The sequence below is a fragment of the Pinus tabuliformis genome, chromosome 3_1, assembly GCF_031772625.1.
Source record: "Pinus tabuliformis cultivar Carrire ecotype Pingquan chromosome 3_1, CPIR1, whole genome shotgun sequence".
NCBI classification, from domain to species: domain Eukaryota; kingdom Viridiplantae; phylum Streptophyta; class Pinopsida; order Pinales; family Pinaceae; genus Pinus; species Pinus tabuliformis.
In genome coordinates, this window is record NC_142301.1 from 185,862,001 (window position 1) to 185,877,249 (window position 15,249).

At 37.2% G+C, this 15,249-nt stretch overlaps 1 protein-coding gene across 1 annotated transcript in view; it reads left to right on the forward strand.

Moving 5' to 3' along the window:
- The first annotated feature begins 5,051 nt into the window (after positions 1 to 5,051).
- Positions 5,052 to 15,249, forward strand: part of LOC149186421 (uncharacterized) — a 33,879-nt gene continuing 23,681 nt past the window's right edge. The window contains exon 1 of the mRNA XM_089409334.1: positions 5,052 to 6,497. Within this exon, the coding sequence (XP_089265460.1) occupies positions 5,052 to 6,497 (1,446 nt within the window). The remainder of the gene's footprint in view (positions 6,498 to 15,249) is intronic.

Below are 15,249 nucleotides of genomic sequence, written 5' to 3' on the forward strand. Positions count from 1 at the left end.
GAAGAATATGACTCTGTAATGAAAAATGAAACATGGGAATTAACATAATTACCTGAAAATAAAGTCCTTATAGGATCAAAATGGTTGTACAAGACAAAAGTCAATGTAGATGGTAGCATAGACAAGTATAAGGCAAGATTGGTTGCAGAAGGTTATTCACAAAAAGAAGGTATAGATTACGAAGATACATTTGCCCCGGTTGCAAAAATGAATACAATCAAAATAATGATAGCATTGGCAACTAAATATGATTGGAAGCTACATCAATTAGATGTGAAGTCAACTTTTCTAAATCGTGACTTAAAAGAAGAGATTTATCTTGTTCAAGCAGAAGGATTTGTAAAAAAGGGACAAGAACATCTTGTATGCAATTTAAAAAAGGCCTTGTACGGACAAAAACAAGCACCGAGATCTTGGTATGTGAAAATCGACAAACTCTTCTTTTAGCAAGGATTTAACAAAAGCAAAAATGATCATAATTTGTATGTCAAGGCAAATATAAATGAGGATACAATATTACTCTCTATATATGTTGATGATCTAATAATAATAGGGAGTGCTGATAAATTGATTAAAGATATAAAAATGAAGTTATCACAGAAATTTGAGATGAAGGATCTTGGTCAGATGCACTATTGTCTAGGTCTTGAAGTATGGAGGGATATTGGAAGGACTTTAATCACACAAACCAAATATACAAATGAAGTACTAAAGAGATTTCATATGAATGGATGTAAAGCAGTAAGTACTCCATTGGAAGAAAATATCAAATTGAGAAGTGAAGATGAAACAAAAGAGGTGAATGGAACATTGTATCGACAATTAGTGGGAAGTCTGAATTACCTCATTACCACTAGACCAGACATTTCTTATACAGTAAGCATACTTAGTCAATTCATGGCTAAGCCTCATGAAAGCCATTAGATAGCTGGAAAAAGGGTCCTTCGATATTTAAAGGGAACTATCAATTTTGGTATTGAATATACTAATGCTTGTAATGTTGAATTGACAGGTCATTCTGATTCTGACTGGGCTGGAAATCCAGATGACAGGAAATCCACCACTAGATATGTCTTCAATATAGGATCGGGAGCTATATCATGGAGCAGTAAGAAACAAGCAACAATTTCTTTTTCATCAACTGAAGCAAAATATAAAGCATTATGTAGTGCCACCTGTGAAGCTATATGGCTCAGAAGAATACTTGAAGATGTTGGTGAAGGTCAATAAGAACCTATAGAGATTAGATGTGATAATCAAAGCACCATCAAATTAGGGAACAATCCTATGTGTCATGCAAGGTCAAAGTATATAGACACACAATATCATTTTGTAAGAGAAAAGGTCCAATCAAAAGAAATTTCCCTAATATATTGTAATACAAATGAGAATGTAGCTGACATATTCACTAAGCCTCTTGGGAAGGAAAAATTTGATTTTTGTAGAAGTAAGTTATGTGTTGTAGAAAATCCATATTATTTTGTAAGCCTAGTTGAGACTTGGACCAATAGGCATGTCAATTAAGAGTATGACCGTGTCTTATGCATTGTGCTATAATGTATCTTGTGTGTTTATCTTATGGCTGGAATTAAGGGGGAGCGTTGGAAAAACATTAATTCCGACCACAACATTAACTTTGTTAGGTGCTTGTTAGGTGTCAAGTCTTCTCGAGAGTTCAAGAGATGATCTCGAGACTTCTGGATACTTCAGGTAGCGTCCCTAAGAAGCCCCCAACAACTAGAATCCATAAACATCTTTGCTGTGTATAAAACTCCTTGCTTGGTAATGGAATGAGCAAGCTATGTTTTGTGTTTAGTGTTCTATGTTGTGTTCTCTGATTAGTTTTCATGAGCAGGAATCATTTGCCACATGTGTGCATGGGTCTGGTAAAAGATCACGAAAGTTAGCTATAGTATATTGATCACTGGGATCTGCCTAAGTACATCTTTTCTCCCCCATTCTATAATTTCATTTTTAGCCCTTGATGGAATCCATGCTCTGTAGGCATTAGCTACTACATCCCCATACAACTGATACTCCCATGTTGGCATTACCTACTACGTCCCCATACAATCGATATTCCCATGCTTACGGCCCCTAGTGGGTCTATTCTGTTCTGATTTCCTCTATGACCACGTCCCCTACCTGAGCCCAAACCACGACTCCACAGGGACGACGGGCATACCATGGTTACGTGAAAGTCCCTTAACAAAGATTTCTAAAGTGTCCCTGTAATGAAAATCCTAGAGTTGTTGGCTCTCTGTTGGTTGTACACATAAGGTAACCCAAGTGCTAATAGAACAATGGAAGGTAACCCACTAATAGACAACCATAACCAAATAAAAATTCAATAAAACTGAATTGTAATTTCATATCATGATGTTTCTCAAGTATTCTCTTTACTAGAGTGGTCCATCCTCAATGATACCAATCCCAAGAAGACTTGCGAAGCTTATCTTGCAGAGTGTAACCCTAAACCATAATCTCTTCACTAAACCACAAACCAAGAGACCCCAAAAAGGAAATAAAGGGTTTGCCTCCTCTTTCTCAGAGTGAAACCAATAACCCGGGTGTATTGAAATCCAATTGACCATAGACACATCAAAATTAAAGCGACTCTTTCCAGAAAAATTAAACTGTAATTGGCGTCCTATGAATGACTTCGCATGCACCAAAACCACCCATGCCCAAACCCCAAACTGTTGTAGATGAACCATAATCAAGGGAAGGACGACCTTCCAACCCCAGTCAGTGGTTTGGCTTTGGTTGTGGAGAGGAGGGATTTCAGGGCTTGACAGACCCAATGACCAAAGGGCTTCAAAAGTGCAAGATATAAAACAAACATCCACATGTAATGACCAGTCCCAAAACCTGACAAAAAGTACCATGCACATAAACCAAAACCATTTGACATAGAAACAAAGCTCCAAAGGAAAAATAAAAAGAAAAGGGTCGATCAGAATGTACCCATAAAAGTGAAGATAGCGTGGAGAGGCCCCACCAAAACCAGCTTGGTAAATTGCCCTCAGCTACCCCCACACAATATACACACAACTCAACCTCGATGCCTACTTACCTACAAAGTTTTTGGATCCCTACTCCAAAAATTCTAAGATAGGTTACACCCTCTAAATTGTTGGCCTCACACACCGGCACTATAGGGTTGGAATTTAACATTCATTTTGCCCATCATAGGGCATTTTGCCAGTAAACTATGTTTAAAATTTTTAAACGATCCTCTGTTGTGAAGTGTTTTGAATCGTGCAGAACATATTTCTGATAGTTAAATCTTTTTGAAAAACGTCATTAGTACCCTTTAATACCCTAGGCTGATATGAAACTGCCACCTGACCACATTCCATCTGGCCTTGTCAACGTCACTGACTCAGATTCTTCACCATTCATTAGAAGCGTATCCCTTAGTTTTACACAATTTTTATTATTAAATATTTTAATATATTAAATTGCTAAGTACTGTAGTTTCAAAGGGGCCTTGACTGCTAGAGGTAGAGTTGAATATTAATATGCATGAATATTGTCATGATGGCCGTTTCAAATTTGATTGCGTTCTTATCTTTCTGATATTCACGTATGTCCGCGGACGTCTGTTCTTAGATTTTGAACATTTCAGTCTCTAATAACAGGAGAAGGATTCTTGCGAGTGCGAGAAAGGATGGTTGGTGTGGGAAAATACACATCTTGGTTGTTCTTATGATGATTAGGGAAGTGGCAGAAGCAACAGAGGTGAAGGCATCTGCCCTGGACAGTGCGACAATGGAGGCAAGGGTTGCTTCAATGCCATTCATTCCCTCCACATTCTCCACCCTCAGTTGCCTCGTTTATTCCCTTCCTCACGTATCGATTTTAGTGAGATGCCTTTGCGATTGTTTTCTAATCTATTTTTATGATCGGAAACTACTATTTTCTTCTTTAGATTGTCATATTCTTTATCTATGGACATTGATAACAGAAGTCAACACATTCCACACTAAATTGTATGGACACTAATAGTAAAAGTCAGCACATGCCCCATGTGGTACTTCATGTTCACATATGGCGAGGACCCTTCATTCTTCTTGGAAGTCCCAAACTACAAATCTGTTTTTTTGCGCTGTTGTCCCAATCCCAAAATAGTAACATTTTGATTGAAATATTGAGGCCATGACCTTCATGCTTTAACTAAGGATAAAACAATGAACAAAAACAAACCCAGACATGCAACGACACCCATTTTATGTATCCTAACTCACAAAGAAGAGCGCACCATATCCATAGTGGAGATTGTAGACAATAAAGCCAAACCCATTCTCCTCATAATAATGCTCATGGACTGTAGTGGCCCAGACATGTTCTTTATCTATACGATATCGTGGGTATTTACTTTGTGGAGATTATTCTTTTCTGGAGTAGAAGAACAATGTTTTGTATATGGTATGCAATTTTTCTACTTCATTGTTAACTGAAAGGATATGTGTGTGTGTGTGCGCGCGCGCGTGCGTGTGTTTGTTTTTTTTTTAATTTATTGTGTATGTTTTGAATTTTGATAAAAATAAAAATTTGGACAAAACCTGATTTTTCATATCACAATGGAAGTAACATATTATAACAAAGAGTGTATAAGTCTGCATCCAAAACATTTATTTGTGAATATTTAAGTAAATTAAAAAAAAACAAGTTAGTTAAATGGGATATGGATAGGAATTTTTAAGTAATTTTTTTTCCAAAAAATAAGCTAATTAAATGGAAAATGGATTTTGAGTTTAATATGATTTTGAGTTCAATGTATATATATATATATATATTGCTAAAATTAGTGATAAATAAAAGGATGGATTTGATCAAATCACATTTTTACCATATTTAATACTTAAGTTTTTGCTATGTGAGAATGTCATAATGAAATAGGAAATTAAAGCATTATCCTATAACATTATGTTAAGAGATCCACAATGTCCATTTTTATAAATCTAGTTTTTTAATTTTTAAAAGATTCAGATACTATGCATTAAGAAGGTGATGGAGTGAAGGCTAGGGTTTGCAGGTGCATTACCATGGCCTCTGCTACTGCTACTTCCTCCCTCGCCTCGGCGTCCTCCGCCTTCCTTACGGGCGGCCAGCAATTGAATGTCGAGAAGTATGTCTCGCACATCTATGCTCACTTCAGTTTCGGCGGCCTGAAGAAGAAAGCCAAGGCAGCAGCCGCTCCAAAGTCCAAGACAACAGCCGCTCCAAAGCCCAAGCCCAAGGCCAAGGCACCGACGGGGAGGCCCTTGTGGCTGCCCGGCGCCACGGCCCCCGAATGGCTGGACGGGTCTCTGGTGGGTAACTACGGGTTCGATCCTCTGGGCCTTGGCAAACCCGCTGAGTATTTACAGTATGACATTGATTCTCTGGATCAGAACCTCGACAAAAACCTCCCCAGAGACCTCATGGGAAATTTCGTCGGAAACCCTGAAATCAAACACTCCATCGTACCCTACAGTGAAGTCTTCGGATTGCAGAGGTTCAGAAAATGTGAGGTCATCCATGGCCGCTGGGCCATGCTCGGTGCTCTAGGCGCCCTCGCTGTGGAGGGCTTCACCGGCGTATACGGGCAAGACGCCGGAAAGGCTGAGCTTGTGGAGGGCTCCTCCTACTTTGGGTTACCATTACCCTTCAAAATGTCATCGCTGATAATAATCGAGGAGTTGCTGCTGGGTTACATCGAGTTCCAGAGAAATGCAGAGGTGGATCCAGAGATGAGGTTGTATCCCGGAGGCAAATACTTTGACCCTTTTGGCCTGGCAGCCGATGAGACCAAGAAGAACCGGTTGAAGTTGGCAGAAATTAAGCACACTCGTCTGGCTATGGTGGCCTCCCTTATATTTGCAATCCAGGCCGCTGTGACTAGCAAGGCCGTGTGGTGGGGAAGAACCCTGAGCGCAGAAGAAGACAGAGCATGCAATTCACAAGGTGATCAGATGCCCAGATCTGCCATTAAACCTCCGAAATACTATCCGATCCAAGATGAGATTACAGAAGGGGCGATACGGCAGGATGACAGACTGAATACAGAAATGAGGAGAATAGTTCCCATATCTCCCATAGCGGCATCCTCATCAGATCTACGTTTCCAAATCTTTATAAAGCCCCCCTCTGGGAAATCAACCCCAATTTGGGTTCAAGCTTCAGACAAAGTCTCAAAACTGAAGAAAATCATTGCCAATCACATTGGCATCCCGGAAGGATATCAACACCTGCTCTCAGAAGGCAGATCGATACAAGATCACTGGGCAATAGGCCACTACAACATTAAGCCAGGATCTAACATTATTGTCAACATGAGGCTTCGGGGAGGTGCAGCAGCCAGCGGATCACAGATTCCAAGCTCTTTTCGTGATGCAGTCAAGGGGAAAGGAAAATTGCCGAACAAACCAAAGCCACCACCAGAGCAACCAGGGCCACATATAGTAGATCAAAAACTGGAATATTACATGCTCAAAGTTATTATACCAGAGGTAAATGCACTACACTCTGAACTCTCAAAACGTCCTGTTATATGTAGATTTAATGGTTACTGGCCAAAATCCGATGCTTTACATCAATGGATATATTCCTGTTGGACACCAGAATGTGATATATACCTATGTTCAAAAGGGTTTTTCATTGTAAATTTCCACACAGAGGAAGAAAGGGATAGTATCATCAAGGAGGGGCCTTGGTTTTGGGGTAATGCAGGCCTCTTTGTTACCCCTTGGTTTGCTGATTTTGACGCAAACACTATGAAAATCACAACAACACCTGTTTGGGTGAGGCTTCACAACCTCCCATTACATTTCTGGCATCATACTGTACTATCTGCTATTGGGGATTCCTTGGGGAAATTCCTAAAAATTGACGAAGATAGATATAGCAGAGGGATTTTCACCTTTGCCAGAATTTGCGTTGAAGTGGACTTGAGTCAGGGGCTGCCAGATAAAATTTCATTAAACTTTAACAACACGGAGTGGATACAACCCCTCGGCTATGAAAACACTCCATTCAGATGTCGCAGATGTCGGCAAACAGGACACCTCCAAAATTATTGCCCACTGGCCAGAAAGAATCCAAAAGGAAACAAGAAACAACAAAAAAAGCCAAATGGGTGGCAGAATACAGAACTGCTGGAAGAAGAAAACATTCAGACAGAGCACACAGTAAACCAAGAGGAACCGGATATAAATATGGAACAGAACGGCACACAGGAAAAAAAAGCACCAGACCCACAAATGGAGGATCATTCTCAACAGCAGAAAATTCCACAGTTGGAAGTTAGTGGCAACAAAAGAACTCATGGATCTGAAGGATCAAATTCCAACAAAGAACCTCTAGTGAACACACAAGAATACCAACAGGCCATCATTGTTCACCCTTTTGACTCTCAGGGTTGGCGTAGGGTGGAGAAGAAGAAGGGCAGAAAAGTATAGGCTTGATGTAGCTGTAAACATATTTTCTTATTTTTTTAGTGTTTTTTTGTCCTTTTCATGGACAGCTATCTGCATATGCTCTAAGCATCTACAAAATGTAATTTATTTCAATATGAATATAAATTACGACTTTTTCTACGGGAAAAAAAAAACTATGCATTAAATCTTGTTAATATTAGGGTATATCCATGATCCAAAGAAACACTAAAATGTATACTTCATTTTAAAATCCAATAGTATATATTGGATTACTTAAATTATAGCATAAATCATATTATTTTAGGTTTCAAAGATCTTATTGTGAGTGTTCCATGCAATTTTAAACCAATATTAAATATTTAATAAGTCATTTGTCTTTTATGGTCATTTTGGTTTTTTTCATTACAATAAATTATCTTTTTTAACACAACTATGTTATTGGAGGACAATTTTTTAATCAAACAATTATTGGTAAAGGGTTAATTTATTATCAACACATCAATCTTGAAGGGAAAAATTTTAAACATAATGTTTCTTGAAGGGTAACATTAATACCTAAAACTTCAAAAAAAATTGTCTGATGGGTAAAGAGAAATCCAAATTCCAACCCTACTGACTTATGCCACCCCCTCTTTGCATTAATATGACTGTTCTTTCCTTGTACCGGATTACCTGTGTGTGGGTGGCCACACCACCCCCTTGCTTCATTACCATGAGTATTATGGCTCAAATCCCGGGTAAATTGAAAATAATCTTTTAAATCATTAAACTATTGAAACTTAATTTTAAAACATTTTATTTTATTTTTAATATTTTTACTATGTTTATGTTTAAGAGCATATTTTATTTCGGTTTTTTAATATTTTTATTATGTTTATAAATATATTTTATTTGGAGATGTTTTTTTCTCCTATTTGTTAGTTTCTGTGAGTTTTGAGATGACTACATGACTAATATGTGACATTTAAGCAGTCAAAAGACATGGTTGGAATTTTGCCTACAAACACAGTTTCAAATTGGTGACCTTTACACCACATAGTGCTTTAACAAAACATCCTATCACCATCTGTTCTACGCCTAGTGGGAATTTCAAGACGTTTCTTTTGAATATAAAATATGTGTATTTTTTTCCATATATTTAATTTATTATGAGAAAGCAAAAAAAATGTTATTATTACCCCTATTTAAATGTAGGTATCATTGCTAAATCTTATATAACAAGAAACGATTTGAAAAAAAAAAAAATAGTAGGCTTTATAGAGGCTTTTTAGGTTCAATGACCATGAATAAGGTCCTACAATTTCACTTAGTTTCATTTGGTGTTTTGAATTATGATCAATGAGATTGTGAGCAATGACGATATTTCAAAATATTTGTGGTTAACATATTATTTAAATCTTTATATTCTAGTTATGTTGAACAATGTAATGAGGGACATGCAAGCTCGAAGGTTTAATAACATGGCTATTGAAAACCATATTATCCTTCCCATCTAAGAAAATATGATACATGTATTGTCTCTCAACAAGCCAATGATATCCCTATGATATGGGTTTTTCTCGAATAATCTAAATTCTCAACTTTGTAATAAAACATTAATTTTGGAAAGTAATGTTCATACTCATGTGATGGTTGACCTTGCAAAATAGTTCTATTAAAAGGGTGTTGTTAGACACCAAGAAAGAAATGAGGAGAAGAGAAATAAAGATTGAGAGGAAATTAAGAAGTAGAGTAGTGTTAGAACATAAGGGACTCAAAAGAAGAAGCTTCTTCGAAAATTGAAAGTTGCCTCTCAACCAATGCCATATATTATCTTTTTGATGATTAAAAGTGCATTCATTATTTTCTTGAGAATGAAACATACCATTGTAACTATTTATCGAGAAAAAATCTCCACCAAATGTTAGTTTTCATGTTTGAGTTTCTGAGGTAAATATACATGGTTATGGTGTGTTTAAATTGTTGTCTGATTGAATTTTCACATGCTTGACTCTACTTTGGTTTGAATCCTATTGGGCATTATTTAAACAACAAGAGCTTGGTTTCCTATTTGGTGGTATAAATATTGAATTATTAGCATTCCCTTTTCAAGTTGTTTCATGTAATACCCCTAGGATGGACTCTATGTATATTGTACATGTTTTTATTAGGTTGGTCAACCAATATGGTTAAGCTTGTGTGCCCATACGAAAAAAATATTTTGGGGCTTTTTTGCCTATGTTTATACGTTTTGAGGACCAAGGTTCCTATGTGATCTTAGGTCGATGAGTTTATGTGCTAAAAGCTAGTGACCCTAACTAGGTACACATGTAATCACATTGATATTACTAAAAATACATTACTAATAAAAAATGAGTTAGACAAGAGAGTATGTGGGGCTAGGAATCCACAAGTGGGAAAGGGGTGCTAAGGTGTAAGTGATGGGATTAATCCAAATATATAATTAAATCCTAAAATGTCATTGTCCATATATTTGTATCCTATTTTTCCCAATAATGTGGGGAAGTGATTCTTTGAGTGGCACTTGTGTTGTTTTGGCACATGCATAAAACATGGGGATTTATTGTTAATATTTATTCTACTCTTTCATTCTCATCATCATGACTATCATACCTTCTCATAGGGTAGTGTGACCCTATGATACTATTACATATGGATCTTAGGTGGAATTGGATATGGGATAGGTTTCCCTCATGTTGGACATAGTGGATACCTGAAGACTTTTTAGAGTAGTTTGAACTCCTAGAGGTCACAAAGCTTCAAGATTCCCTAGCCAACCCATACTCGAATCCTTGGAAGGATAGTGTGATAACCTGAAGGATTGTCGGTGTAGAGAAGGGGTTCACTACCTTGTGTTTTGTAGGCCAATGGGGGATAACAAACTATAGGTTGGAGGTTCCTGTAGTATAATACCTTATCCTAATATTGTTAGTGTTACATATGAACATTAGTTGGCTTTAGGGTAGCCTTTTTCGCTAGTGGATTCATAACACTAGCTTGATTCAGATTAGATTATTATATTATTTTTAATCTATCTCAATTCTTTTGAAGTGGAAATATTGGAGGAATCAACTTGTAGAGTCATTTTTACCAGTTTGGAGAGTTAGGGTCTAAAACCTTCCAGATCCATTTTGATGCATTAAATTACTTTTTTTTTTTATCATTTATAGAAATCTCATTTGTGCCAAAACATTTGGTCTTATTCTACACTCAAATACCTTTCAAATAATGAAAAATTCACATCAATCAGAGTCCATATGCAAAAGTGCCTCCTATAAGTTTATCTCCCATGTTGACTACCAGAGTACAAGTGGAATTCATGTCATCGCACGTTACCCATGCATATGCAGACAACCACATGTGAAAATTGAATAAGAATATAGAAGGTTCAATCCTATAACTTTAGTTGAGGGTTGAGGGAATCAAACTTTTAATATCAAGCAACTAGGAGGAATATGGGTTCCATTTTATAGTATTATATTTTGTTCCATAGTTGAAAAAAGAAAACAAAAGTGGAAAGTTAGAGAGAAAAATAAATGAGATTAAGATTTTGTGGAAGTCTTATAGGCTAGAGGTATTAGGTAACTCCATGGAGAATGGATTTTCCTTTGTACTTACACATTTTACATACCAAAGGAAAAGAGAGCAGAGCAACATCACATTTCAGTCGGAATTTATCCCATAAGGGTTTTGCAAGGAAAAAATTGTCTATTGTAGATGGTGTGTGTATTTATTTATATTCTATATTTCTCGCATTTTATTTATTTCATTAACTTAAGCATAAAATCAATAACTAAATAATTTGAAACCTAAACAAAAATTAATCTACTTAATATATATTTAAATCATTTATCGTATCTATTATGATGAACCATTCTAATGGAATACCCACAATAGCTTACAAATCCTGTCAGCATTAGAGTATGCCTCCTTGGGGTATTTTATTGGAAGTTATAAGGGGATTAGAGAACTAATTTAATTAGATAGTCATAGAACACTATCCATGGTAGACAAGTCTATTTATAATAACCTTCATGATTCAACAGAATAGAGGTTTCCAAGTTTGGAAGCATAAAATGCCGATAGTAGTTGCAATATGAACCTCCTCGTGGAAGCTTTAAAAAAATTTTCATACTATTCATAGAAGTTGGAGGTTCAAACTCAGAGGTTAGATTGAAGGGGAAATCAGTACATCATGAAGACCTAGAAAAGGAGTCAAGAAAAGACCTTGAGAAAGAGAAGCCAAGTTTGAGTGTTGTTAGCCATTCATAGTTCTTTCTCAATATGGAAGGGAAAGTGAACATAAATACATAAGAAGGTGATAATAATGCATTAAATTGAATCATTAGTTGCATAAATTAGAAGTTTATTTTAGTGTTCATCATATAGACGAAGAGTAGAAGATATCATTTTCTAAGTTGAAGTTAGAGGGTTTTGGCGATGTTGGACCCGTCAACATTCAGGGGATCTCCCCAATATGAAGCCCCAACTAGACCTCACACTATTTGGAGTAGGATTCCCAACAATGGGTGGTAGTGTAATGCCTTGGCCGCGGTAGCGCGCAGAGATAAGTACGATAAATTTGGGTAAGAGCAAGTGTATGACCCTGTGGAGAGTCAAGTGCATTGAATTAAGGTTCTAACACACAAAGGGGAAAGGGAAGTGTGCCCCTTAGAAGCCTGTAATAGTACGAAGCTTGAAATGAACACATGAGAGAAATGACATCACAAGCTAAAATGCAGAATAGTCCACAAGTTAAAGTGATGGGTTAATCCAACAACATGCATTCAACAAGATTCATACAAATGCATAAAAAGTAGTTCATAAGCAAATGTGTAAGTTAAACAACATATATTGCCAACAAAACAAGAATAGTCCTACTATATTAACCAACATAGATCCATCTTAAGTATGGATCTAACATGAGTCGAGAGGGATCAAATTTCTTCACGTGAAAACTTCATTAGAGTGCAAAATACAATGTGTTATTTTTCATTGCTTAAATTGTATTTTTTAATGCTAAATAGAGTATATATAGGACCAAATAAAAGTTTTAACATTCAAAATATTTTTGAAAAGTATAAGATTTAAATATCTTACTCATATATATTTTTTTATTTCTATTCATTTTTTAATTATAGCCAACATTATTTTTCTATGTAGAACATATTTTTTATTTTTTTATTTTTATTTTAAAGGGGAATGGATGGACGAACTAACTTACACATATCCCTCATACCGGGCTGTAGAATGAGCCTCTCAGCTCAATAACATATGCATGAAAGTGTGTTGGCTCTGAATTTATTATTATAAGTGAAAGTTCCATCCATACATACACCATTGATGACCACTAGCCCCAATAGTTGAACATTAGAGTCAATAACACCTACTCCTCCAAATAAGTATACTAGCTCTATGTTATGGAGAAGCCAAGGCTCTTCACAATACTCCCAAGACTTTTCTAAGCCTAAGACTATCCAAAAGCTTGGCTCCCAAAATCCCGTTCTATGAGTTATGAGGTTCTATTTATAACAAAGGGTGGGGTGATCCTTGACATTCTCCTTTGTGACTCTTTGACTCCCTTATGACTCATCAAATACTTCACTAGATGAAATGTTACATTCCATAATGACTTTTCCTATTCCAATATTGACACTTGGAATTTCACTTAAAACATATTCACAATAATATTAAATTTTCCACATGTACCCACATAAGACAAAGTTGGCTAGAGAGCCTAACAAGACACAACACTATCATTCTGAAGTTTGGGGGAAGTCTAGCTCGAAAAAATCCATTTGGTGCTTCTTAGTCACATACTGGTGCCAAGCTTGGTACTGAGTGATGGTGTCCCAAAACAATTTGATGGTGTATTTATGGAAGCGTACTATTTCCTCCATGGCATCCGGCTACACGGTCTTGGAACCTATATCCAACTCATTCTAAACCATGAGCAGCATGGTCTTGACCATAACAGGACCACCAATGCACTTTTACATGTTGTGTGCACTCAACTCCAAGTATTCTCTGGTGGCCTCTTGTCTTAGTTGCTCCAAGTACTCATCGATATCCAACCAAACTTTGTTCTTTGGCTTAGCAACGGTGAGGGAACCGATTGATGAGATCCTATGCGTACTCATCATGAAATCCAAACTATTGTACAACCATGCATATGAGGCTTGTGTGCTGCCAATGAACGAGGAAAGTTGTTTGTAGTTCTGGATCAACATTTGAACCTTCGCTTTCTCAAGCTCGGCTTGTGGCTTCATCTTCTTCTCTAAGTCAAGCAGGGCCCCTCTGTACCACATTGTCCACTCTTGTACATGGGCGATGTCAACATGTATGTTCTTGAGAGTTTGGAAAAACTATTTTCTCTGCTTCTATAAGCTATGCACTTTGACAACTTCTTTATGCACAGTGACAAATCTGGCATAGAGCTTCCGCATGGGATCACCAACTATCGATACTTCAACTAGTATCGTTGTCTTCATCTCCCCTAATGTGAAAATTTGATTCTGCGTTGTTGATCGGAGTTGTTCTGCCCCTTGCCTGACAACCTACAAGTTCTTTGATAGTTTCTCACTCTTAGCCGTTAGGTACTTAACATTTGATCTTGTTACTCCTGCATAGGCCAAGCTGGCTTTGGCAAGGGAAGTTGGATGCTTCTTAGTGTCCAACATGATCACTCTTTCCTTTATGAATGACGGTGATGCGTGATTATATAGAAAGTGCTTCCTCCACTCCTGTACAAACTTCTTCTGTAACTCATCAAATGATAGATTGTACACATCCATGACGAGGTCATCATCAAGGAGAATAACATCTCCTTTATCTCTTAAGACTGGCTCTAATAATGGAGGTGGTGGAGACTCAAGGATGACCTGTGGTGCTTTCAGCATGAGGTTAGTGTCTTACCGCTGCGACTCCTGTTCCAACTCCATGTCTGTCACTTTAATAAACTACTCAATCTATTGAGAAAGCTCCTGATCCTGTATCTGTTCACCATCTTCCTTAGTTGTTTGTTGTTTCGGCTCATCAACCTATATCGGCATTTTTTGCTTTTTCATTGCGCCTTGCCTTTTTTCTTATTCTTTCTTCTAATTCTCTCCTCCTCAACTCCTATTCTTCTTCAAATTCTTCTCCTTCTCCTGCAGGTTCAGTTCTGCTTCCTACAACCTTTGTTTTTCTTTCTTCCTTCACTCTTCTCTCTTCATCCACTTCTCCTTCTTTGATTCCCTTACCAAAGATTCCTTCTCTAGGATTGGATCTACCTTCTTTTTTCATCTTTTCTCTCCCTCTGAATTCTCAACAATCTTCCTCTTTCCCTTGTCCTGCACTGGATTTTTGCCTTCTACTGTTGTTGTTGTTGCTTCTGGACTTGCTGTTGACTGTAGAGTAGTAGTAGTTCATTGATTCTGGAGGCATTGTAGTAGTACCTCCAAGGGTCCTCCTCTGGCCAATGAAATGTCCTATGGATCCATGGAAAGTACACTCGCATACAGTTTTCCTTGCAAATACCATGGGGATCATACGTATTAAAGTATTTGGTGCTGAACTCAAACTTCACTATGTCCTTAGCCTTTCAATCTTCATCTTTCAAGCTCTTAATCTCATATAATCTGATCCACAAAGGAAGAGAGAGCCATGGCGATTTCTTCTTCCTATGCAGTCTTTCTGATAACCCTATAGCTAGGTGGTATGAAACTTCTTGCATGATCAGTTTGTCAGTGGCATACCTTGGTAGAGCATGCAGAGGCTTCTCTCGACTGAACACTCTAATGAAGGTGCCACCTTCTGAGGCATACGAATCTGCAATGTTTACTAT